General features: G+C 41.2%; 1 protein-coding gene across 1 annotated transcript; it reads right to left on the bottom strand.

Annotated features, from left to right (window-relative positions):
- htr7c (5-hydroxytryptamine (serotonin) receptor 7c) lies at positions 1-19,463 on the bottom strand (the record flags this gene model as incomplete). Its single annotated transcript, XM_079160480.1, has 2 exons — positions 1-739; positions 18,997-19,463. 2 exons carry the CDS (start codon positions 19,461-19,463, stop codon positions 1-3), a joined length of 1,206 nt encoding a protein of 401 aa, XP_079016606.1.
- Between the last annotated feature and the right edge of the window lie 5,333 nt (positions 19,464-24,796).

Raw genomic sequence — 24,796 nt, 5'->3', positions numbered from 1 at the left:
TTAAACCTTGAGAGCCTCATGCACGCCCACAGCAGACAGTCTGCGGTTGATGTTGCGATAACGACAGCGGAGAAGGTCACGATAAGTGGAGCGCAGGTCTCGGTTGAAGAAGGCGTAGATGAAGGGGTTCATTAAGGAGTTGGCGTAGCCTAACCAGAGCAGCGTGCGCTCCAGCCAGATGGGCACACAACTACACTCCACTCCACAGATAAAGGGCCTGGCAGTGGACAGGATGAAGAACGGCAGCCAGCACACAGCGAAGACCCCCACGATCACCCCCAGTGTTGTCGCTGCTTTCTGCTCCCTCTTGAAGATGGAGATGTTCCTGCGCTCACGGTTCAGCAGGCGGGACAAGGCCGCGCACTCCTCCGCCACACCGGCCGGCTTCAGGCCCTGCATTCGCAGCGCCTCATTAGTTACTGTTTCGAGGCGCTCGCGGCGCGAAAGGTCGGTGAAGCGGTGCTTGGCGCCGCTCTTGCGAGCTGCCCTGAAGATCTTGTAGTACATGACCAGCATGACCAGCATAGGGATGTAGAAGGCTACAGCTGTGGAATAGATGGTGTAGCCAAAGTCTTGGCTAATGAGGCACACACCGGCTGTGTGGACGTTTTTGGCCCAGCCACAGAAAGGTGGCAGGGTGATGGATGCTGACGCCAGCCACACTCCCAGGATCATCTTCGCCATTAGCTGACCGTTCTGCCGGGCTGGGTAGGTGAGGGGCCGTGTGATCCCCAGATATCTGTGAGGAAAGGACACAAAAGAATTATCAGTACTAACCTCCAGGCTGATGTTCTTCATAGGACGAAAAGCAGTTGAAGCTACATTGATGTACCTTGTCCAGCACAGTAGCTTAATCTTCGCGGATACAAGGATAATAACTCTCACATATAATACACCCAGACACTCTGCTGAAGAACAGAAATCTGCTGCCTGTCTTCACTGAGATGGAACTGCAGTGTAGTAGCATCAAATACATGTCCACTCCGTCCCGTCCTGGAGGACCATTAGCTTTTTTTTTTTTTTGAAGGGGGAGCTTTGGAGGAGCTTAGCAGGTAGAGAGGGAGCTATCAATCAAAGGGCAGCTCAGTAGTTTCGAATAGCAGCTGGAGGTGTCAGAAAAATAAAGATAAAGTGATGTGTGAAAGGCTTGAATTTGTACAAAACTGGGAAAATAGCCACTATCCTCACAAAATGATCAATCTGTGTGTACATCTCAATGTGTTTTGGCTGTAAGCCCACAGCCTTCATCAGCATCAAATGCGTCATTGATGATAGCTGTATATTTGTCACTCCCGGCTATTTTTCTGTTTTCCGTCTCTATTGTTAATCTCAAGATAAAAAGCTTTAGGGAGCACTGGCCAATTCGTCTCGTTGTCCATCAGTGATACGATGCTATCAGCACTGTGGACGTCAAATTCAGCTCAGTTTTCTCAGGACTTTCCACTTCATGAACGGCTTTTAGATGTTTAGTTTGTACGACTCGAGGTCCGATCTCTGTTTACACATTTATAAATCAGTTTTGTGCCTGTTACAAATGCCATGTGATTGTGTACAATCTGTACTTAATATTCTGTTACATTCAGATTAAAGGACAGGCAATAATTAACCAACTTTGTTTGTGTGTCAAACATGCTTTATGCCAAAATAAAAATCCATTCCAGTGCTTTTTAAAACTGTGCACAGCACAGCAACAAAAACGTATTTGCTAATACAAAACAGTAGTCTCAATTTTCAGCTGCAAGCTAAGAAAATAGGGTACTGCTGAAAACTGTAGATTGTTAACAAATGACAACACACAAGGGGTATTGATTTAGATCAGAATAAATTGGAAAGGACAATAAGGCTACAATTGCACTGCAGCTAAGAGCACTCGATTATATTCCCGCTGCACCACCCCCGACCCCCTCACACATCTGACACAGATCTGATGTTCTCTAATCAGCTTAAAAAGCTACACAGAGTCACGATTTTTTTTTCATTTCCTATCTGGACCACATGTATAATTCGATGGCCACTTGCAGCATGTGACCTACATGCCACTCATATCAGAATTTGTCAGCGTTGCAATGACAAGTGAAACATCCATTATTTATTTTAGACAGGTGTCATTATTTTGTCGCCCGTGGCAGCTTGAGTGGACGACCGATGGCACAGACGACCCTGAGACACATGAGCGGAAACAAAGCCAAATACGCATCCCTCATTTCAATCAAAGATGTATTCACAATGTTTTAACGCATTGCTGTTCGTTACATTTGGTATTGGATATAAGTGACAACACATTTCAGACGCCTTGACAGTGACTTTGTGGTTCCCATTTAAACTATATAAACACTATTACTGAGTCCTTCGTACACACACCTTGGCTTAGATTAGTTGGGCTCACTGAATTTGACATAACAACTACTGCTTATTCAACCCCCAATCCCTTCAGCCACTGCTCTGCCTAGTTAACACCCCTCACTTAAAATTTACTTAGGCTTTACGGGAGGGCTGAACACATCCAAGCGAGCGATGCCAAATAGATACAAGGCAGATCCTGAGATGGGTACACTCCATGCTGTGGGAATTCTTAGGAATACATAATGGAAACCCAGTAATGCAACACTCCTCTCTGAATGCATTATTCAATAATGAGGAAGGTGCTTGTGGTGCTTATTTGGGGTGATATTTGTGTGTCTGTGGGGGGTGGAGGGCAGCTCTCCACAATCCTATGACTCATCTGCAGCCCTTTAGAAAGCAGAGCTGTTTTCAGACGCACTCTCGTTGAAGAAAAAAAATCCTCTCACCATCCTTTGGAGACAAACAACTGCCAAGTTGGATAAGACAGCACGCATTTTAACACTTCATTACACAGCTTCCTGCTTGTCGTTAGCAGGATGAGTTGACGCAAACATCTGTGGGAGCTCCGGTTGGTTTTATCTTGTTCATTTTGACATAAAGAGATTAAACTCCTCTGACCCCAGAGAGCCAGTGATAGGATACAGCACCGCATGAAGAGTGTATAATAAGGAACCAGGCAAAACAGAAAGTGATAATTCTCTGTGGTTTCATCACAACAAGCGACCCCTCTCACATTTAATCCATTGTTAACTGAAATATCTATTATAGCAGCTTAAAGGAACATCATTTTGTTGCACTGTGCAAAAATAAATATGAAATTCTATCATATTTTACAAAATGCATAACATATTTAAAATCACCTCACACCTCAGAGGAAACACATAATCTTGCAAAAGAAACAGTGGCAACGGATTATAATCACCTCCCAGAACTCGCCGTGCACTAAACAGCAACAGTGACACACATAGAGAGTGTAGAGTGTGCTTTTTCATATCTCCGGAGAATTTGGGACATATCCACAGTCCCAGCAGCCCCGGGGGATTACCCTGCCACTGACAAACAGTGTGCCCGAGCTAATGCAGAATCCCATTACTTCCGCTAGGCTACCAGCTAGGGCACAGTAAAGTGAACTATTTTCTGCGCTGCAACACTGCAAGCGGCTCTGGTGTGCAACAGTCGTCAGTCATCTCCAGGAGCACCAATCAAACCTTTTATGTCTGAGAGGGGATACGCTGTGAAATATTTACCAAGCTGCAGTTGTTTGGGCAGAGGAGTGGTAAATTTAGAACAGGATCTCCTCAAAAGAAAGTAACCAGGAGGGAAGTCTGTCAAATGACTTTGTTTCCCACAGAAACTCTCCACTAGAGAATCCTCGCTCATTTATCTCACTGAGGCATTTAGAATTCCTATGTCATATACTTGAGGGCAATCCATAATGAGCCTGTGAAAAAGTGAAGTGTTTTAGGCAGAATGTCATTTTTGGATGCAGTCTATCTGTGTGAGTGAATTGGGCACAGAGATGCAGACGTTGCCTGAAATCAAAGCCTTTTGTTGAAGAACTGTCTCTTCAACAACTGAGTGCAGCTTGGCTCCTTTTTTTATCCAGAAGTCAGTAGTGTGTATTCACCGCATTCATGCTTGGTTTGTTTTACGTAAAGTGAATGAGAGCGCTGAAAATGGGGGAAAATCCAAAAACACCTGATCCATTGTGTTCAGCGCAAACTGCTGTTGCTGCAAAATACTTAAAAGAAAAGCTGGTTTTCTTAATGCTTTTTGGTGTACACTGTTCTAGCAATACCAACCTGAATAACCCTGAACCAATAAGGTGTCTTTTGGGGTAAAAAATGAATTACAACAAAAAATAAACGGTGTTTATTTCAAAAAGAATTTCACCGCACAGTGTTTATTCTGAGCTGACCTAGACTGAAGAGGATCAAATCGGTCTAGAGAGAGTTCTGGGATTTTTCTCCGACATCAGACAACAACGTCAGTCCTCCAGGAATGCTTCAGCTCTCCTATTCTATTTGAGGAACCTTCGTACGACAGAAATTGAGCTGCTTCTCTCACAGAGCACACTGCGGAGCTGTAATTTTCTCCTCAAAAAGGAAGCAAAGGAGTAATCCCATCTGTTTCATACTCAACACTGAATTCTGCCGTACTCCTTTTAGATCAAACAAACTTGCACCGGTTTAGGTCAGGTTCTGTTTTGTTCTCTGACTTCTGCTCCCTTTCAGGTTGAATGAGTGAGTAAAATAGCAGCCGTAGTTTCAAAAAACATCTCTAATAGACTCTTACATAAGCCAAAATGAGTCATCCCTCAGACGTACTTCAGCTCTCACATTTGTTATTTACCTCAAGCCACAGGACTGCCAGCTTAGGTCAGACTGGTGTCAAATAGTCTGTGAACGGTGTTGGCACTTATTTTATCTGACATGTCGAAGAAGATGCTTGGGAACTGATGCAACAAAAGAAGTGTTTACCAGAAAGTGAGTAGGTCAAAATTGTGTATACTTTATGATAACTAAGAACTTATTCTATGCTCAATAAATCGTTTTGATGAAATAATACTTTGAGGACGTGACTGCAGGATTCTAAGTGTTGGGCTGCACTTGTCTGAGTCGATATTAAGCATGAAATGGCAGTTCACCCAAAAACACATTATCTTTATGTCCCCACTTACCCCTAGTGATATCTAGCCATGAAAATAGCTGCTAATAACCTAATTACTCTTAAATGACTCCTGCATTACTTCAGTCACAGGGTGATAGGGAGACATAATGCTGTATGGGCTGTTGTGCGAAAGGTTAAGGTTTCATTCATTTCTGGTTTTGGTGAAACTAAAGCACTCAACCTATTTCTAGCCAGGACAGCTGCGTGGGATAGGGATAGCATTGTCAGATGGTCAGACAGTCTGTTGGTCCAACACTTTGATGCAGACTGAACTGTCTCCTCAGCAACAGATTACCATGAAACACAGTGTGTTTTCAATTCGTTAAAGTTAATAATAACATTTTTGGTCGTCTAAAAAAAGTATTATTCAGACTTTGATTATACTGAGCACCACCCTCTTAGTTCACTTGTGATCTACATACTATATTGAATCGCAAGATAGTTTGGAATCATCAATGGTGGATTTTGATGGTAGCTGTATTTGTCTTTAAGGACAGTAACACGTCCTACAAGGATAATAACAGCAACTACTTTGAGGGGCATGTCTGACACGAAATGATTCCCAATCTCAAGGCACCTGTGGGCTCCCTATATAATTGTAGTTTACGATTGCCCACAGATTGCACCCCTGTAAATATGATCACGCTTCCTAATAATGTTGGAGTCGTAAGCTTTTCATAAAGGTGAGCTATTTACAAAATCATTGCGGTTAGTTGAAAGGCACACCTAGAAACAATGCTTCCACTCGCCTGACTTAAAGTCCTGATGCCTTTATAATGTCTGTTTTACTTCCTCCTAATTGTTGTAAAGCAGTACTGTGGATGTTTTACGGCCTCTGCACAGCACACCACCTGTCCCTATCGGGTGTTTACTGGCTCTCACAGCAATAGAGATGATAGGCAGCTATTAGTGCCACAATGATAAATGGATTCCCCTTCAAACAGCCAGCGTGTCCATCCCCTGTCAGAGCAGGGTGTCCTTGGAAAACAAAGCAAATACTCTATACAGGCTCTACAAAGTAGATTATTGAGAATCGGGTCATAGAATAGAAGAGAATGGCAACTAAAAAGCTACACGTAAACTCAGCAACACAATATAAGGTATAGTTCAGTTAAGCCACAGAAGAGTAGAGTTGCAATCACAACGAAATAGCACAGCAAGTTGACTTAACAGTGGGGTGTTCTGAAAAGAAAACGGGTTCAATTAGCATGTCGTCCTATCACAACAGGTGGTTAAAGAGCTCTGACCTGCCACACTGGAAGGAGGTTTGAAAAGCCTGACAGGATAGTGAGGGCTAAGACACAATAATCATTCAAATGAGAAGGACGAAATCATTCATGGGAGGCATTCGTAGTGAGGCGCTTGTTTGTGCATAAGAACAATTGATTACTGTCTCCCTTCCACACACCTGGCCAATCTCTGCCTGAATTGTCCAAATTCCAACGTTGGAAAGGTGTGTAGGGGTGCAGGATTTTCAGACACTGTTAGCTCATCTCACCAGCATTTTGACCCCTCTAAAGCACCATCATCCTGCATCTACTGAATAATGCAGGAGAAAAAGCATCTTATGAACAAATGACTGAACACAGACAAATTCAGCAACATCTCATGAAGATTTGTGAGACAGGCATTCACTGCTCTTAAGGCAAAATGGTGTTGCACGCAAAAACACACACACACACACACACACACTTTAATGTTCAACAATAAAGAGATAGAAATATTAGCTGTCCTGCTATATATACAATCTATATGTACATATATATATGTGTGTGTATGTGTGTGCGTGTGTGCGTGCGTGTGTGTATTGCAAAACTGAATAAGTACGTTCATCTTAAGTTTAAAGGGGAAAGAAAACACAATTCCCATCACACACATTATTTAATGTTTTTCTCTCTTTTCGGCTCACTCTTCGGACTCCCTTTCCCAGCGGACTCTGACAGCATCATCTGGCCCTGATCTTTCACGGGTGTTTTTTTCAACCTCTTCATTCTGATAATGGCAGTCTCGGAGAGCTTGCGCTTCCAGTCCTCAAGATACTTCAAAAGCACTCACACTCTATCTCTTGATCTGTGATCCATGGCTTGAACAAACTAAGATGAACAGAATCATCCAACTATATTTTTTCTGTAGTACACAGTACATCATGATGAGAATATTCCTGACTAAAGATTAGGGTTATGCTTTAAAATCTTTGGTTAGACAATTATAGGGCTTGGCTTTTTTCCACACGTTTTTTGCTTTTTTTGTCCATCATGCAAATTACCAAGACCAATCTTTTTCCCAAACTAGTCAATATGTGTTCCTTTTGTTACTCTGAAATCACCTTTTTATACATACTATGTGTGATGAATATTTTATCATCATCTTTAAGTCATCAAGAATTTTTTTTTGTGTCTTTGGACAACCCTGTCTGCTAGAAATGATATATTACGCAATTGTCCTCCCAATTAAGTTGGTGTTACATCAGTGAAGAAATCGCTACATTTATCTACTATGCCGGACATTCAAAGTGCAGTGTGCTTAGGTTTAGGCAATAAATTAACATGTTGTGTCTCGTGTTTTGAGTTCTTTTGTATGAAACCGTGATCTCTCTCTCTCTCTCTCTCTCTCTCTCTCTCTCTCTCTCTCTCGCTCTCTCTCTCTCTCTCTCTCTCTCTCTCTCTCTCTCTCTCTCTCTCTCTCTCTCTCTCTCTCTCTCATGTCTTACTATTTATTGTGGTTAATATTCTGGAGCAGAAGCAAATTGGTCACAACCTTAATTTTCATGGCCCTGACTATAAATAACCTATTATGGAAGCAAAAAAAAATTAGGTCAACTCCAAATTCACATTTGCATAAACAACAAAGATGCTCTAACTTTTTTGAAAACAGCACTGTTCGGAAACAGTCAACAAAATCTTTTTGGAATAAACCTTGTGTCGGTGGTCTTTCCTGAATATTTTTTAGTATGAGACAAGTTAAGAACAGCTTTCCGTGTCTGCCACGTCATACCATTTACTTGTACTTTCTGAATGGATTCTTGCCGACCCGTTGTGCATTTAGCCTTTTTTAGCTTTCTGTCAATTCTTTAATGCATTGCCATTATCGTGGCAACCATGGTGACCAGATTTGTGGTGCAGATACAAAGCCTCTATAGACCTATCTTTCTACCAGGAAAATTAAATTGTAATCCATCCCACTGCCTCAGTGGGATAAGTTCAGGAATAAGCTTTAATTTGCATGCAATATGATAAGTGGAATGCTATTATTGCCTACCAAAATGTACATTTACTGTGGTCAGCATCCCTTGAGCAGCCCCAACTCTGCAAACTCATTTAGTGAGATCCCAGAAAGCTCACTCAAATATTAATGAGTGTGCTAACTCTCTCTTCATTACTATACAATGAGTCAAGTATGCTCGTGGAAGGTGAATAAATATGTGCCAGCAAGTCCATCGTCTTCTCTTTTTCCTGTCATGATGATGTGAGAGAGCGGACGTGAAGAGCCTCTCCATCTTCGTCACCTTCCCTTTGGTTCTGTCACCGAGGGCACTCGTTCTCTCAAAGGACACCTCGGAAATTAAATAAGCTTAGAGGTAGTCTTAGATGTGGGGGAGGTATCTAATTCCCCGCTTCAGCCCATTTTACTTTTGACCTTTAGAAAAAAATGTTGAACAATTTTAGTTACCAAGGATACCACAGGCAGCTCCTTTTTGAGCCGACGCTCTTCCTTCCAAATTGGCATCTCGCCAGCAGTTAGAGTAGCTGAAGTAGCTGTGCGGTCGATTATATGTCATCATTTTGTGGCTCTGAAAATGGAAAAGGACAGCACGGAGGAGTTGTATCTAACTTGTTCCTGAGTCACTAGACACCATGTAACATGAAGGCAAACGTTGAAGACTGCTTTTTCTCCTCCTTGTATTCTCTTACTGACCTTTTATTTTCGGGACATGAAAATATCAAAGATATTTAGAACCTCAGCTAAGGGCAAGAGAATGCTATAGATACCTGTATTCTTGCTGAATTGTATTATTATGAATGCTTTGTCTTGTGCACACACATAGTAAATTTGAGTATCTGTTATGTACAGTGGCGGGCCGTGCATTTTATACCTGGGCCTTCTGTGCTGTCCTACTACAGTTGAATTACCTCCTAATAACCTCATTATGACGCCTCAATCCAGCAAACCTGCAGCGGATCCACGCATTCCACCACACAAGAGCACGAGCCATTCAAATACTATTCATAAAAACGACACGATAGACAAATGAACAGTAGTAACGTTACTATGTAAAAAAACTGACGCAGTTTATGACTTACCGAAACTTAAAGAGTTTAATCCCAGTACATCGTTTCAGTTCCAGTAGTCCTTCTCGATTCATGGAGCCAGTGATGACAGTCGATCCTCAGTTGTATTCCACCGGTCTGCTGCGGCAGGTTCGCAGCGGGGCCAGGAGCCCACCGGCCGGCGCTGACCGCACGTCGGGCCGCGGTTGTGGAGCTGTTTCCCTGTGAAAGTGTTCGTTGTGTTGTAGATCCACTCGAGTCTCTCCAAAAGTTTTCAAATGCTATGGTGTCCTCAGGTTAGCGTAGCATAGCTCCAAACCCAGCCATAAAATATGCAACGCTTCTCCGACACCGTTCATACAAATCCTTTTCCTGGCTGAGTCAGGGCTGCCAGCTGTGGCGTTGACTGACCATTTCTTACGATGTCCAGCTTTTCCTGAAATGTCTTTCTTGAGAAAGACATTGTCAGTAACTCCGCCACTAAATCCGTTTCTCCTCCTTATTCAGCCATTGAGTGCTAAAAAAACAAAGCTAGGTAAAAAAATAAATAAACTCTAAATAAATAAACTTAAGCAAGTTAAGTTTCGTTTTCCAATAGTCACGTGCTCGCCCACTGACCAATCACAGCACACACTGCACCTCACTCCTGCAAAGTGAGCTGGAGAAATGCTGACGTAGTTGTAGGCCAGCAGGCCGCTCTGGCGCGTCTAAGAATCTCAAACTAAATATCTGATTGGTTGAAGACTATGACAATCAACAATATCGTCCCCATTCACTTAAACTGCACATGGAGGCACTGGTGAGTCTGCAGGCCTCGGGCCTCTCTTCTTACCTAGAGACACAGAGGTGAAATCTGATTGGATAAAAGCTCTACTTAAAACAAGCTGCACTGGAAGCAGAGCAACTGAGGAGCACAGTAGCTGTGCAATGAGAAAATAAGATGATGGGATAAATATTTTTATAAATTATGATACATGTAGTGTATTTATGAAACATTACTAAATTATAAAATAGCTATAACTTTGTGATTCTGTTTAGGCCAGCAGAGAAGGCTTTGCAGGCCCTGACGGCCCGCCACTGATTATGTAGTTCTGACACATTTCAATTCAAGGTTCAAATGTGTTGTTTATCTCCTGGGAACTTTTTTAGAACAAAACGTTCAATCATGTACAAACAAACCCAAAACCCAGATCAAACCTGTACACAATAATTAAATTCACACTTCATCCAACCCTCAGCTACAAATAACCTTTGAAAATGTTTTTAGGGTCATTATTCCTGAATGCAGTGCATTTAATAGACAATCCCCTAAATGATTGGTATTCAGTGAATTCAGTTCAGGAACCTAAAAATTAAGCTTTCCCCCAACATAACAACATAACAAATGTAATTACTGTATATAAATGTTTTTTATGTATTTATGTCTTTTGTAAAGGCCTCTTCCATATATACCTATAGCGCAACAGCTGAGTTATCACTGTTTAAATAGTCATTGAACATCACCAAAGAAGCAGATATGTACAGGTTTTCTCTTTCACTGGGTTCAATAATGTCATATGAGAAAAAGAAAAACAGCTCATTGATTCTTGACATAATGTAGATTCCTGCATTTCTGTGTTCTGTTTCTCAACCTCAACTGGAGATTTGAGGCCTTCTGATCTTTTAAATGATTAATTGGATCTCCAGTATGCCTTCAGTCTTCAGCCAGATGTTGGGTGTGCAATTTGAATGACAAACCTAGAAGTCTAACAATTAAATAATATTCTAAAAAGGACCATTTTGATAAAAAATAGACAATAGCTGCTTTACTGCTTACATCAGCGGGACTGATATTAATGCTTTCCAGGAGAAGAAAGTGAATATAATGTAATTTGATTCTGGGGATATGCATCATAAGATATGGAGGTTTAATCTGTGTTCCTTTCTGAGCATAGTGTACACTACCCAGACACAACTCTAGCTGATGACAGGAATATTCATTACAAGAGCAATTTCACTGCTGTTTATCTCGCCTATGAGCAGTGAGAGAGAGAACATAACTCAGTTATTGAGTCTCTTTTTACTGGCAAAGCACATTTACAGTGTATGTACAGTATCATGTTTGTAAATTTCCAGGATTCATCTTCACGCAGACTAATTTGAAAGATAAACAAACAAAATATCATTATGGGTGAGCTTTCGTTCCACACTTTGGTCTGGACTGAAATATCCCAACAACTGTTTGGGATGGATTGCTGTGACATTTTTTAGAGGCATTCATGGTCCCCAGAGGACGAATCCTACAGACTTGAATGTTCCCCTAGTGCCAACAGCAGGTTGAAGTTCTCACTTATCCAGGGAAATATCGCAAATCTACTTGATAGATTGGTAGAAAATGTCAAAGTCCCCAGACAGAATGTTTCCCCAATGACTTTAATGATTCCTTGACTTTTGTCATGACATTCCCATCAGCTTCAGCTTTCTGGGTTTATGTTTAGTGCTGATTAGTATATGTTCGCATGTTAACAGGCTAAACTATGGTGGTGAACATGTTGAACATCAGTACGTTAGCATCATCATCATCGTCATCATTGCCCTTCTGAGAATGTTAGCAGGCTGATCTTAGCAAAGGACCACTGGGGGTAAGTACAGCCTCACATAGTGGCATGGCTGTGGACTCTCAGTCTTGGTCTCTTCTTCCTCTTCGTCATGTTTTGTTTTATCAGATCACATTAAGTTGAATGTTAAATTTCTGCCCTTCGCTGAGTAGCCTACCCTTTTTCTTAGTTAATGAGTTTAGAATTAACTGACAACTACAGTAGATTGATACACAGCAGTGAACATATATGAAGAGTGATGTGTCAGGGAGAGAAATACGAGGCAATTAATTAATGTCGGCATGTCTAAAGGGATTGCTTTTATGAGCTGTTGCCTTTGGCAGCATTGCAGTATATGCTCAGATAGAAGCATTTACACTTTATGCTCCCTCTAAACACAAATACACATGGATGCAAAATGTTGGTCACTGGTTTAAGTTAAAGGGATAGTTTGGATGTTTTCAACTGGTGTTGTATGAGGTACTTTTCCATAGTCAGTGTATTACCTGTGTGTACACTATATTTAGACTATTTTAGCAGGTTTACCTTGCCATGAGACAGCTATACAGTCTATGTTTTGACAGGACACTGAAGACGTTATACATGCTCTCTTCAAAGCCAGTATACTCCATTGGAAAAAATAGTAGTTTTACCTTGCACAATACAGGAGTCGCTGGTCTATCGCTGCCTCAATCGGTTAGTTTCTTTGTGTTATTGTGCAACTTAATTCATTTGGTTTTACCAAAATCACACAATTACACAAACAAACTAATCCATCAAGGCAGCGGCAAACCAGCAACCCTGTGTTCTACGAGGTGATATTAGTTGTTTTCCATTCATTATTTTTCTTTCAAGAGCATAGATGGATACCATGGCTTATGTTCCCCCTCAGAAATGGCTTTCTCACAACAAGGTAAACCAGCTAAAGTATTTTAAATATAGCATAAACTTAAACAGATTTTCTGTTAGCTGGGCCTTTCTTTTATGTGACTAAAATAAGTTTTGCTGCTGCACCCAACCACAGCAGTACATTGCTTCCATGCAGTAACTCTTGTCTGCTTCTCCAAACTGGGGACGTGCCAACCGTCATCTAGGTAACATACTGACTATGGATAAGTACCTCATACAACCCCACTCCAAAACATTGGAACTATCCCTTTTAACTACTCAGCTTTTGTGTACAGGAGCATTTATGCCTGGATTTGATGGACCGTATAAATATTCAGTTCATGTTCACAGTTGAACTAAATGCCAAAACTTGAGTTGCATTGTTCTGCAACAGCAGCAATATGCTTAACGTTCAAAACGTATTATCTGCAATCCACAGTATAGTGTTTGCAGCCTCTCAGCTCCATCAACAGGAAACTCATTATCTCACTGCTTGGTAAATGCTTGTTGGCCCTTTGTTCAATCATGATGAATAATGGACCCCACCTTTGTTATGCCTAACACAAAGCTTGATTTATGCCATACTAAAGTCACTCAGCACTTTGCCCTTTTCTTCTTCCTGTCCTCAGAGATTGCTGGGTAAATAGGGTGACAAGCTGGGAATAGCAAAATAAAACTCAGATCTCTATCTGTGGTCCTGTTAGTAATCCATCACCTTCTAATTGCTCAGGAAGGGGCCACGTACCAATACTGCTGCTGACGTATGAAAGTTTGATCCCCCTAGCTTTTCAGGAAACAAGGGTTTCTAACAGTTTTCATCAACCCTGGGTTCTTAAAACTCCCTCAAAACATCAATAACTGTGTGTATTTTTTGTTCAAGGAAGGAAAACAGAAACATCAAATTGGGGTCAAATGTTTTTTACCAAATAATAGGAACTTGCAAATCATTCAAAACATCAACATGACAGCCCAAAACAATGTCCTTCATAACCTAATTTTATTTTGTCAAACACTTTGGCTGAATATTTTAATTTCAGTCTTTGATCCATCAATGCTACTATTCAAATACCATGCATAGCTGGATCTGGTTCAAGAGCTCACTGATTAGTTGCGTAGGCAAATCTTATTGAAGTGGCTCCCTACAGAGACAACCAATAAATCAACACAATAAATCAAATCACAGATGTTGTGTCAGTGAAACATGATTCTCTGCACCGTTTAAACATTACGTTTTTTGCATCAGGTTTTTTGCATCAACGCATTTCATGATAATGCAAATGTTAGCATGTTAACAGGTAAAACCAGTTGTTTTTTAAGTGTGTGGGCTTAGCAATGGTGTTCATTCTGAGTTGTGAGGTTAGGATTTTGAGAACTTTAACTCATGTTTAACATAAAACATTAAAAGTCAGTATGTTAGCATCGTCATTCTGAGCTAGCTGATGCTAGCTATGGTTTTTGACTCTTGGTCTTGTTATCTTCCTCTTCATCTTGTTTTGTTTATTAGATCACATTCAGTTTAATGTTGCATTGCAGCATTCCATGATAGACCCATCCTGTACCTGAATATATTTATTTTACTAATGAGCCAACGACAAGACTTTCAAATAATGGTTGCTTACACAAGATGATTTGCAAGATACGATGTTGCAAGTGACAATCCTCTGGTAAAAGTAAAGACCAATCACAAAGTCAAAAGACAAACAAGCCACAGCCATCATTCTTGCTCTCCTCCCTTTGACTTTCTTTTGTCAGTCATCTCAACCCCCTTCGGCTCCATTCCCACATATACCACCCTATTTGACCACATGATCAGTGGACAATTTGTCTCTCACTTCATATGTTTTTGTAAAAGAAGTCAAACAGACAGTCAAACGAGACGGAAAGTGAGCTGCGGTTGACAGTACAAGCAGCACTTATCAATGATTAACTTGCCAAATGCCTTCACCCAGCATTTGTATTTAATGCTGGTCTGAAATGTTTTCATTGACAGTAGTTTTGCTCCGGAAGAAGTCCTTGTTTACATGATGCGGGTGATGGATTTTAAATTGAAATACTTTAAAAAGGAGAGTGGTTTGTCTTCTCTGTATGAAACAGCTGTAGTCGCTTGAAACAATCAATGTGTCACTTGTGGTTTCTCAACTGTCTAAAATGTAGCACTCTCTGTAAACTGGTTTGGATCATGAGATTAAAGAATGCAGTGTAACATCCTATTTAGTACCAAAACACACTTTCTGTCGTGATTTAGCATTTCTTTACAAGCATGAACTGAACGGTCTTTGATCTGATCGCACTGGCCTAGGAGGAGATGTCCAATCCTCCGCATTTCAGCGAGGTGGCCCGACAAGTGGGGACTGAATAGTGCCTGAGCGAGTGGAGCTTAGGCGTCACATCACATTACCTGAGGATGCGTCGGCTGGGGGAAGTCATCTGTATATGCTGCTGCGGGTGGATGTCCCCCAGTTGCACTAACCAAGCGCTGCCTCTCCTGGGAGGAACTTACTCGCCGACCTCACAAAAATATTGTCAGATGTGGAGAGAGGGTCAATACGGGAGCTGTGTGTGAACGCGGCTCATCATTGACACACCAGTTGGCAGAAAGCTTGTGAAGGCTGTGGCTAATTCTGCTGCCATCTAAGGGTCCAAGCTAATGTGATTTTCTCCCTCAAATCCCTTACAGAAGCTTACGGGTGTGATCACACCTACACTCTTTAGTCTGAACCTTGGTGGAAAAGTTTACATTACTGCAGTTATGTGATATTTGTTCTTGGCCTACGTCCCATCCATCTTCCATAAATTCACTGGTAGTTAAGCTGAGCTATATTTAATTTTCAAATGTAACTACTGTATGTCTCGTGCTATACCAAGCTCCTCCGTTCCTGTCTTTTCTTGGACATGTGAGAAACTACAAAAAAGGACTACCCCCTCTTCCTACTGTTGTGAATAAATCATTCATATTTCCCTTTTGAATTATTGAGCATACAGCATATTACTCTCAGTGAAGGTAAAAACTGAGTGTAGCCAAAAGAGATCCTAACTTTTTAGGGATGTGGGCACAAAAGTGGCTAAGCCTTAGCTGAAATTGCATGCTGGGATATCTTGTGAAAGAGCAGACCTACATTCACATATAGATTTGCTTTTGTTCACTTCCCAACACTCAGGCTGGACTCTTCTGCTGTGACTGTGTCAGCGCTGTGGTGCGTTAGGTTCAATTTGCAGTGTTGGATCTCCACTTAAAGAGGCTGGATGTGCTGAATGGGTACTCATCCATAAGCATGGCTTTCACAGCCATAAATCCACATTTGCACATACAGTATAAAATCAATACCACGGAAGAGTATTCTGCAGTTATTTTGACATGACCCAGGCCACAGGGTTGGGTCACCTTTTCTTCACGTCTGTCAATAGCTTGCTTTTATTGTGTGAGAAAGGTTACTAAACTCAGATTTATAAGGGACACTATTGCTATAGTAGATGATTTTTCTAACATATTGCTGGGGGGGGGGGGGGAGAAAATAGGCTAAACATTCAGCTATCGAACTAATGCAAAGTGCAAAGTCAATATAGACAGTATAAATGTATAAAACAACAGACATTTGACCTTATGGCTAATGATACATAAATGAGGACTGGCCATATGTTTTTTTTATGACTGTGATGAAGTACTTTAAATTGCTTACTTTAGATCATAACATTCACACAACATGTTCCTCTGGTTATTTTATCCTTTCACTATTTCTCAGGTTACTTTCCAGAAAATTGACTGTATTATATCATGATATGCTTTGATACCATGATATTACATTTCACAAACCAAGGATAGAGAATTTGATTCATAGTATTCACTCCCCTAAAATGATACTGCATGGTAATGTAACTACTGCTCAGATAGTATAAATAGTATTTTAAAGTATTTAAACATTTGTTTAAATATTTGGAATATCTTCGAAAGGCACCATTAAACCACACAATGCCTGCATGTGCAAATTGAGTCACAATACAGTGAGACTGTAGACCAAAGCTGGATTACCAACTGGGCAAAGTGCACAACTGCTCCAGGGTCCCAGACCTATGTTTATGGTTTCTGGTAATTTGGTTAATTCCTGCATTTTTAAAGAGGCACTCCATGGATTTTGCAAATCATTGTTCAGTTTACTTGTCACAGTGAGTACCTACTAAATCTGTGAAAAGGGTATTCGGCTCCAAATGGAGCTTTCTAAAGGCGTGGAGCTTGAAAGACATGAGTGTTTACCAGGCAAGGGTGCTCTAACAAAAATATACTGTTGATTCAATGTTTTGAGGGTTTGACCAATGCTTAACATTCGAAGATAGCTCATGCTGCATCCATTTGAATCATTCTTTAAATGTCCTCCAACTTTACGGAAGTGCAATACCGCATCCCTTTAACTAATCTTGAGACCCTGTCTTGTACGTATAAGTGTCACGTGTCAAAATGTAGTGTTAAATCTTCATTATTTCAGTTTATATTGTGGGAGCCAACAACGCATTTTTACCCCAGAAGCCCACGTGTATTTATCCGGCACTGAATACACTTGCTTTAAATGACAGCAGTTTCTCTGAGAGTATCTTTGTCAAGTTCCTGCAAGATCATAAATGAATTGGCCCCAAACTAGAGACCACTACTCTAGCACCACATTGTTCATACTGGCATATACGTGCATTTATGCATCTTCTGCCCTGTAAACCTAAAGGAGCTCTGAGAGACAGTAAATATCCTTCTGCAGCAGAGCACCTAGTTTCCAGGAGCTGCATAACCCCCACAAACAAACCTGTTCAATCCTGAGCCTCATTTGCAGCTCTCCCTTCTGTTCTGCCTAATTTTGCAATGCATGTCCTTGGGAATCCTAAATGACAGTGAGTGAGCCCTAATTACAGCTAATCATGTGTCTAATTGGCAATTAGCATTCTAATGAATTATCTCTAGGATTCCCATTGTGAATCATATACCGAACACATTCTGCTTTGTTTAATTAAAACAAGCCTGTTTTCATGGAGATCAGCACACACAGTTTACAGAGCTGTCTGTACACTTGTGTGCCAAAATAATCCCAAACTGACTTCATAATTATTTTAAATGCTCAGCTAGTCTTGAGGTCCACAAGAAGCAGGAATTCATGGCAAAGATCCTCTATAATGATGTGGTTTGGTGGTTGTGCACACTTTGATTTCATGGTACGAGATTTAATCACCTACCCTATCTTTTCATCAGCCCAAAACACATTCATAGCTCCGTCAATCACACTGTAACACAGGTTGATATCTGTGATCCAGTTCCTCCCATAATATCATTAGCTCCTCAGGCATATAAGTCCCTTGTGCTCAGTGTATCAACAAGCAGGAAACATGCATAATTCTGGGAGGTAATAATGCCTGATTGGCAAGCGGGAGGAATAATCAGATCATCAATACAACAGCGAGCCTCTGTCTTCATTATGTTTACTGAGGCAGAACGACACCATTCATTTGACTTAATTTCATTGTGGGAGCAGTGGACATGTCTCATCTGTCACAAGCCTTCAGGCTGAGCTCAGCTGTATGAGATCCAGAGTGGGTCTTGATGGGTGGGGATGAGTGCTTACATTCCCCAATTTTAATGTGGAATTTATTGCAACTTACTGTGGACCTTTTGGGAACTAACTTGAATGAATAATTTAGCACACCAGAATGGGAAAGCTCCTATTTTTGTATGTTGCGGAACAGAAAAACAGCAATGTTCTGTTTTCTCTGAAGTGAACTTTGCCTACAACACTTTACATTAATTATTACGGGCGCAATAATAAGAGAGCAGGTGCAGTGTGTCCTTAATAGAAGTGTAGGAAGATGTAAATCACGTATCAAAGTCATCAGCTATATGAGGTCGATGGGCGCTGATCCCAAATGCGTAAAGGAAACGCTGATCGTAGTCCGGTCAAGCAAATTAATTAAGCGTGCTATAAATTAATCACAGTCTGCGTATTCATTTTCTGGTTCAGTGGTTTTAAACGCACAGATCAGGAACGGTTGATCTTGAATGAGGCATTTAAATGTCATTCTCTGGCACAAAACAAATTCATTAGGCTGGTTCATTTGGCACTTGAACTGTTCCTGCCCTCGGTGGTTTAGAGCGGCTTATAAAAGGCCATGTATTTGTCTTCTCCGTCACAGGGTGAACTGCATGCGTAATTGTGGTGCCACTGCGAATTAACAGGCGTCATTATCAAAGCAGCTTCAGTTGCTAACTTTTTGCAACTTACCTATCGACGCTGATCACACACAGGGTCATGATGGAGGCAGTGCAGCACATTACATCCATGCCGATGAAGATGTTGCAGAACACCTCTCCAAAAAGCCACTTGCCCCCGGTCAGGTCTGTCACTATTACGAAAGGCATCACAACTATAGCCACTGACAGGTCCGCCACTGCTAGAGATACCAGAAGGTAGTTTGAAGGTTGTCTCAGTTTCTTCACCACGCACACAGCGATCACCACCAGCGTGTTCCCCATGACGGTGACGGCCGTGATGATCGCCAACATCACCCCGATAATGATCTTCTCCGGGTGCCCGAAATCCTGCAGCTGCTCCCCGCACGACTCGTTCCACATGGCTGTGGGACTGATGGTGACGAGGACGTTGTAGAGAAGCTGCAGAGTGCCATTGATAACTTCGGAAATATCCTCCCTCTTGTTAAAAGTGAGCTCAATTTCCGAAGTATTGTACATCACGACAACGTTATCTCGGAAGGGGTGCAGGGGACGCCTCGCCAGTACACTCCAATTACGCGCATATTTGGAGATGTGTAACCTGCTCTCGGCTCCTGTCCAGCGGTTTTAGATCGAGGCTGCTGCAGCTGCACCGCATCACAGCTGCCAACAACTCACAGTGGGTTCTCGACTGGCTTCTATTTCAGTTTCAATGAGCTGTCTCGAGTGAAATAAGTGCGTGCTCCATCCCTACAAGGAAAAACAACTTTTACTCCAAAACTATGCAATGTAAAAAAAAGTTACAGAATATAAACATAGCGGCTCCCGAAGTGCTTGTTTCTTGGTCCACTAACCGGACAAATGTGGACTATTGGGGGAGTTGCGCTGCGCAAACCGCACCTATCGACGTGACGCATCACTTGAGGCGCACAGACAGCCAATTGAATACGAGACATGAGCGATACGGCAGCGGTTTCAAAGTAGATTCAAGGAGCTCCAAGCGTGCAAAACCATGAATATTGGTTATTTCTGGGGTTTTTTCTGTTAAGGTTCCCTCACAAACTGTAGTATATTCACCTTGTTAGTTAATGTAGTGTATCCTATTCAGAGAATAGATTCTACCGAGGGTTTCCTCGTGTCGTTTTTATCTAACGCTTGTCTATTTGGCTGTGAGCATAATGTCACAAAAATCCCACATCATTTCACACTGTATAATATCTCCTCCTCAGTACGTCTACATTATTATAATAGTATCAATGATCTGGCTGGAAACCCCTGAGACAGATATTTGTTTTGAAGCCCTTAAACACAGCCGAGCATTTATTGAGGGGGGAGAAAAATAAATCTGTTAAAGTTTGCTTTAAAATCCCACATGCCTCTTGAATTTGAAGAAGAGACAGGAAATGAACCCCATGGCATTTTGCCAGTGCCTCCTACAAGCAAAAATCAACTGCTTATAAATAGAACATCTCACTCAAACTCAACTCTCTTGTTGTGTACAATATGCTCTTCTACTGTGCTGGTGCCTTTCTTGGTTGCCTTGGCTCCTCCAATGTAAGCTCTGAAGACAAATCAAAAGAGAAAGTCCATACTGTTCATCCGGGAAGACATGTTAGGACATATGGGAAAGCTTCCCAGGATTTTGGTTGCTTGCATCATTGTCCAGGCAGCAACAGCTGTGCTGTGTTTGTCCCTCTGGGTCTGGAGGGGCCAGCACTGTCTCCCACGATTCCCTTACAGGCATCACTGCTTCTCCCCACACCTCAGATGCAATCCACCACAGTCATGGCCTTTTAGTCACCATTACCTACCACTCTGTCTGACAGGCAGGTCAGTAATGATTGTCACATCAGATTAATGCCGCTGACCATTGGCAGTTTCTGCTGGACCTTCTGCTGTCAAGGAAATGTGGCCCCTTTAAGCTAATATGATGTAACAGATGCGTAGAAGTCAGAGGAGACGGGTCATGTTTCCAGAAAGCCTCTGAGGCAAGTTCTCAGGGCTTATGCAAATCAACCTGACAGCATGTCACTCCTCCGAGGGTTTTGTAATGCAAAGAGTTAAATAGGTATGGATTACAGCTGTTTTGAAAGCGATGAGGGGAGTTGGTTAGAAGAAAGAAGAAATTCAAAGCAAACCGCTGCAAATTGTTAACAGTTAATGGAGCTGTTTCATCTTTGTGGAACCAACCACAGGCATTCCCCCATGGTCATTTTGCATCTCGGTGTGGTGGTTTGTTGTCTTTGGGGTTGTTGTTTTGTTTGTTTTTGTAGTCGTTTGATTGACTGTCCAACAAGAAACAGTCACTTCAAACAGAGATTCTGGCCCAGAGGCCCCCTACAGTATATTCAGTTGTGAGATTTGGTAAGTCTTGGACTTTGATGCAGGTTACCACGCTGAGACTGCTGAAAACTGCAGATCTGTGTGCTCCTTTGTTAAAACGCGGGTGTGGTTTGTCAAAATTGAAAGCGTCGTTTGAACCAATTAGAGGAAATTACCTCAAAATGCAAAACTTGTTTTTGATCCCCCTTGCAGCCAAAGTCCCCGATGACCTGTTTTGGATGTCAGGTTAGTAAGACTCTCCCCAATAAACAAGCCACATGTGAATCCATGTGACTTTTGCTCACAAGCCCTGGAACCCCTCTGATTGGGCAGTAAGAACCTTGATGAAACCAACATATTAAGTAAACTTGTCCTTTCACAGGAATGATACAGGCTGCCATCAAGTTTTACATTTTGACCTGTAATTACACCAGCATGTTGACCACGTTCTGATAATATTAAATGTCAGAGCACACTACCAAAAGCATCCCTCCATAACAATCCAGACATGCTTCATTAAACATGACAGGTAATGCTGTTGACTATGTTGACTTGGAGCCCATCTGTGCCCCTGACATGAACTGGCATAATGTTATCAGTCAGTTGAAGTCAAATGTCTGCTCTTTAGATGTAGATTACAGCTGAAGGCAGACAGGTGGAGATTGTCCCTCTTCACAGGCCAAGGGGGGAGATAAACATTGTTTATCTTGTTTTCTTGGCAGCAAATTGAGGATTTGCGAACATGACCTTAATAAGGTGACACAATCAGGCACAGAGCAGTAGCTGGGCAACAAACAGCTAATTTCATCATAACAACAACATTTGAGAGAGGAGCAGAATAGAACAACACGTTTGTTTCAGAAGTACCTCACCACAGAAATGACCAGTGAACCACGCGCAGAGTGTTTGTCATTTTGTGCTGAACTCAAAACGAAGATCACTTCCTACAATCTTACTACAGAAGCCAAGCGGCTCATGTTGTCTTATCTTAATAACATATCATTCAATGCATTATCAACTATTGCGGCTTCAGGGTCACAGGTGATTATTGTCAGTGTCAAACCACAGAGAAGTCATCACATCCTATGAAGGTAAACTAATTAGTTTGACCATGAACGTTTCTTTCATTCAATCTTTTTATTTTACAGCACAGTCGTAGATCATCATCCTCCATATTATGCCTGTATATATATATATATATATATATATATATATATATATATATATATATATATGTATATATATATAATTGCTAGTTGTTTTTAACGGGTTGGGCATAGTTAGTAGCATCTGTGAGTAGCTGTAACTCAAGTGGTAGAGAAACGTGTTTTTTTAAGTAACACAATGCACGAGACCTAACATGAGAGTTTAAAAATGTCAGCGATGTGAGAGTTGGGTTTGCTGAGTAAGCATGTTCAACCTGGAAAACATCACACCTACAAACTGCCACATACTTCTGCTAAGCTGCCGCTGAGCTACTGCACTGAAAACCCCGAGGAGTGAGGAACATCACTGTTATTCCCACTCTTATTGATGCATGATTATTCCCCCTGCAGGGAGTTTACATACAAGGTCACAAACACCTCAAACTCCCCTGGGTTTATTCTCAACAGGTAAACAATTACTGATTGCTGATTACCACAAATGTGAAACAAGGCTTGTTCTAAATAGAATCAACCTTCCTACTGACAAACTGTTGGCTACACTGTTTTACATTAACATTTTTCTGAGGCACTTATTCAGAGCCACATACAGTGAGTAGTGAGTCAATAGACAACATATTGATACATACTGACATGTTGCATTTACTGTAACAACAAATAATATCAAGACAGATTCTAATGTTGGTTCGTGGTATGGAGAAAGTGTTTGGGGGCCGTGTTTAAAGTCATTATGAACGGTCAATTTGGTTCTGATATTGGTAGCACTTACCTCAATATGTCAATAGATGGCATTACAAGCCTAATAAATAAAATATAACCCTTTTAATTGTTCCTGTTTGTATGATGTCGTCCTTCAAGGACCAAGGATGAAATGGAATCCGTTGAAGACCGACTTTATAAAAATAGAAACAGGCCATGTTCATCAGAATGTTAAAAACTGTTTTCCCTTCAGTTCTTAAAAGTCGACTCCAGGAGAGTTTATCTTAAGCGCTCTATCCCGTCTAGTACCCCCCACCCCCCCAAAAAAAACCAGTAGTTAATATAAAAAGACCAAAGGAATGGTTACTTTCTGGAACAGTGATTCATTTATTCTTAAGGAGACCTGGTGCGAGCACAAAGTCATCATCTCAATACCTCTGGGAGCCTTTTAGCGATTATTTCGAAAGAGTCTAAGGCTAATTGCCAATATGTCTGCAGCCGGTGACCTGAAAACCAAAGCGCTGTGGGCTTTGGGACTTTTGTAAAGAATGTTAGTCCACCTCATTCAGCGTTCTTCTGAAAAAAAAACGTGTTCAAATGACAAGAAGACACAAATCAATGCGAGTGCATGTCAGCAGCTGACCTAGAGTGTGCCAAGCATCTTTCCATCATGGTTATCTTTTTAGCTGTGCCTTTTTGTGTATAAAATAAATGTTCGTAGTTATGAAGAGAGACTATGAGTGAAAAAGCCAGGATTCGTAAGTCTTGCCATTTGTTACTAATTTCTCTTGAATGCCATATATAGCTGTGGTACACATTGCCCAAAAGACAACAGACACGGCCTGTTTAATTACACGGTAATGTTTACCTTTTGCTCAAGCATTTTGAATATGGACATTGTTCATGATGTTTTATGTGTCGGTCAGAGATAAAAGCCTTGTTGAAAAAGTCTACAAAAGGGTACAGCTCCTACCAATCCCTTTTCCTGTGTAATCATTGCTTACAGAAGTTAGTGTGGTGACCGTTGTATCCCACATAAATTAAGGGGCATAATTAGCTTAATTTATGATGATAGATAATTTGTAAAAAAATGATGATCCGCCATCACCAAGCTGCACAAAGATACTTTTGCCCCAGTGACAAGTGGGCTGCAATTGGCCAACAGTAGAGAGTTATGTATCTCCCGGGTACAAATGTGTTTGAACTATGTGAATATGAAACACGCCAGGCTGAATCGTAGCCCAAGAAAAACTTGTTTAAAGAATACAAATAGGCCAAATGCAATTTCAGTGTTGGAAATTAGAGTTTTAGAATCAGTCAACTGGTTTTGCACATTACTTCACCTCGACTGCAACTGAACTGTACCTCATGAGTCTACATTAAATGAATACATTTATAGCCTGATGCTATTGTCATGAAGTGAAGATTTTCCATTATTGCACACATTACCTACAATATCACATGTGGCAACACTCAGTGGTGGATGAAGTACTCTCTTCTTACCTAAGTAAAGGAACAATACCACAGTAGATATACTTATTTTATACAGTCTATGTTATATGTTCTGTTACAAGTAAAAATCCTGCTTTCAAATTGTTATTTCAGTAAAAGTACAGAAGTATTAGCATCATTATGTACAAGTAACATTACTCATTATGGCCCATTTCA

Source organism: Pholis gunnellus (assembly GCF_910591455.1).
Source record: "Pholis gunnellus genome assembly, chromosome: 6".
NCBI classification, from domain to species: domain Eukaryota; kingdom Metazoa; phylum Chordata; class Actinopteri; order Perciformes; family Pholidae; genus Pholis; species Pholis gunnellus.
This window is presented reverse-complemented; position numbering and strand designations above follow the sequence as displayed.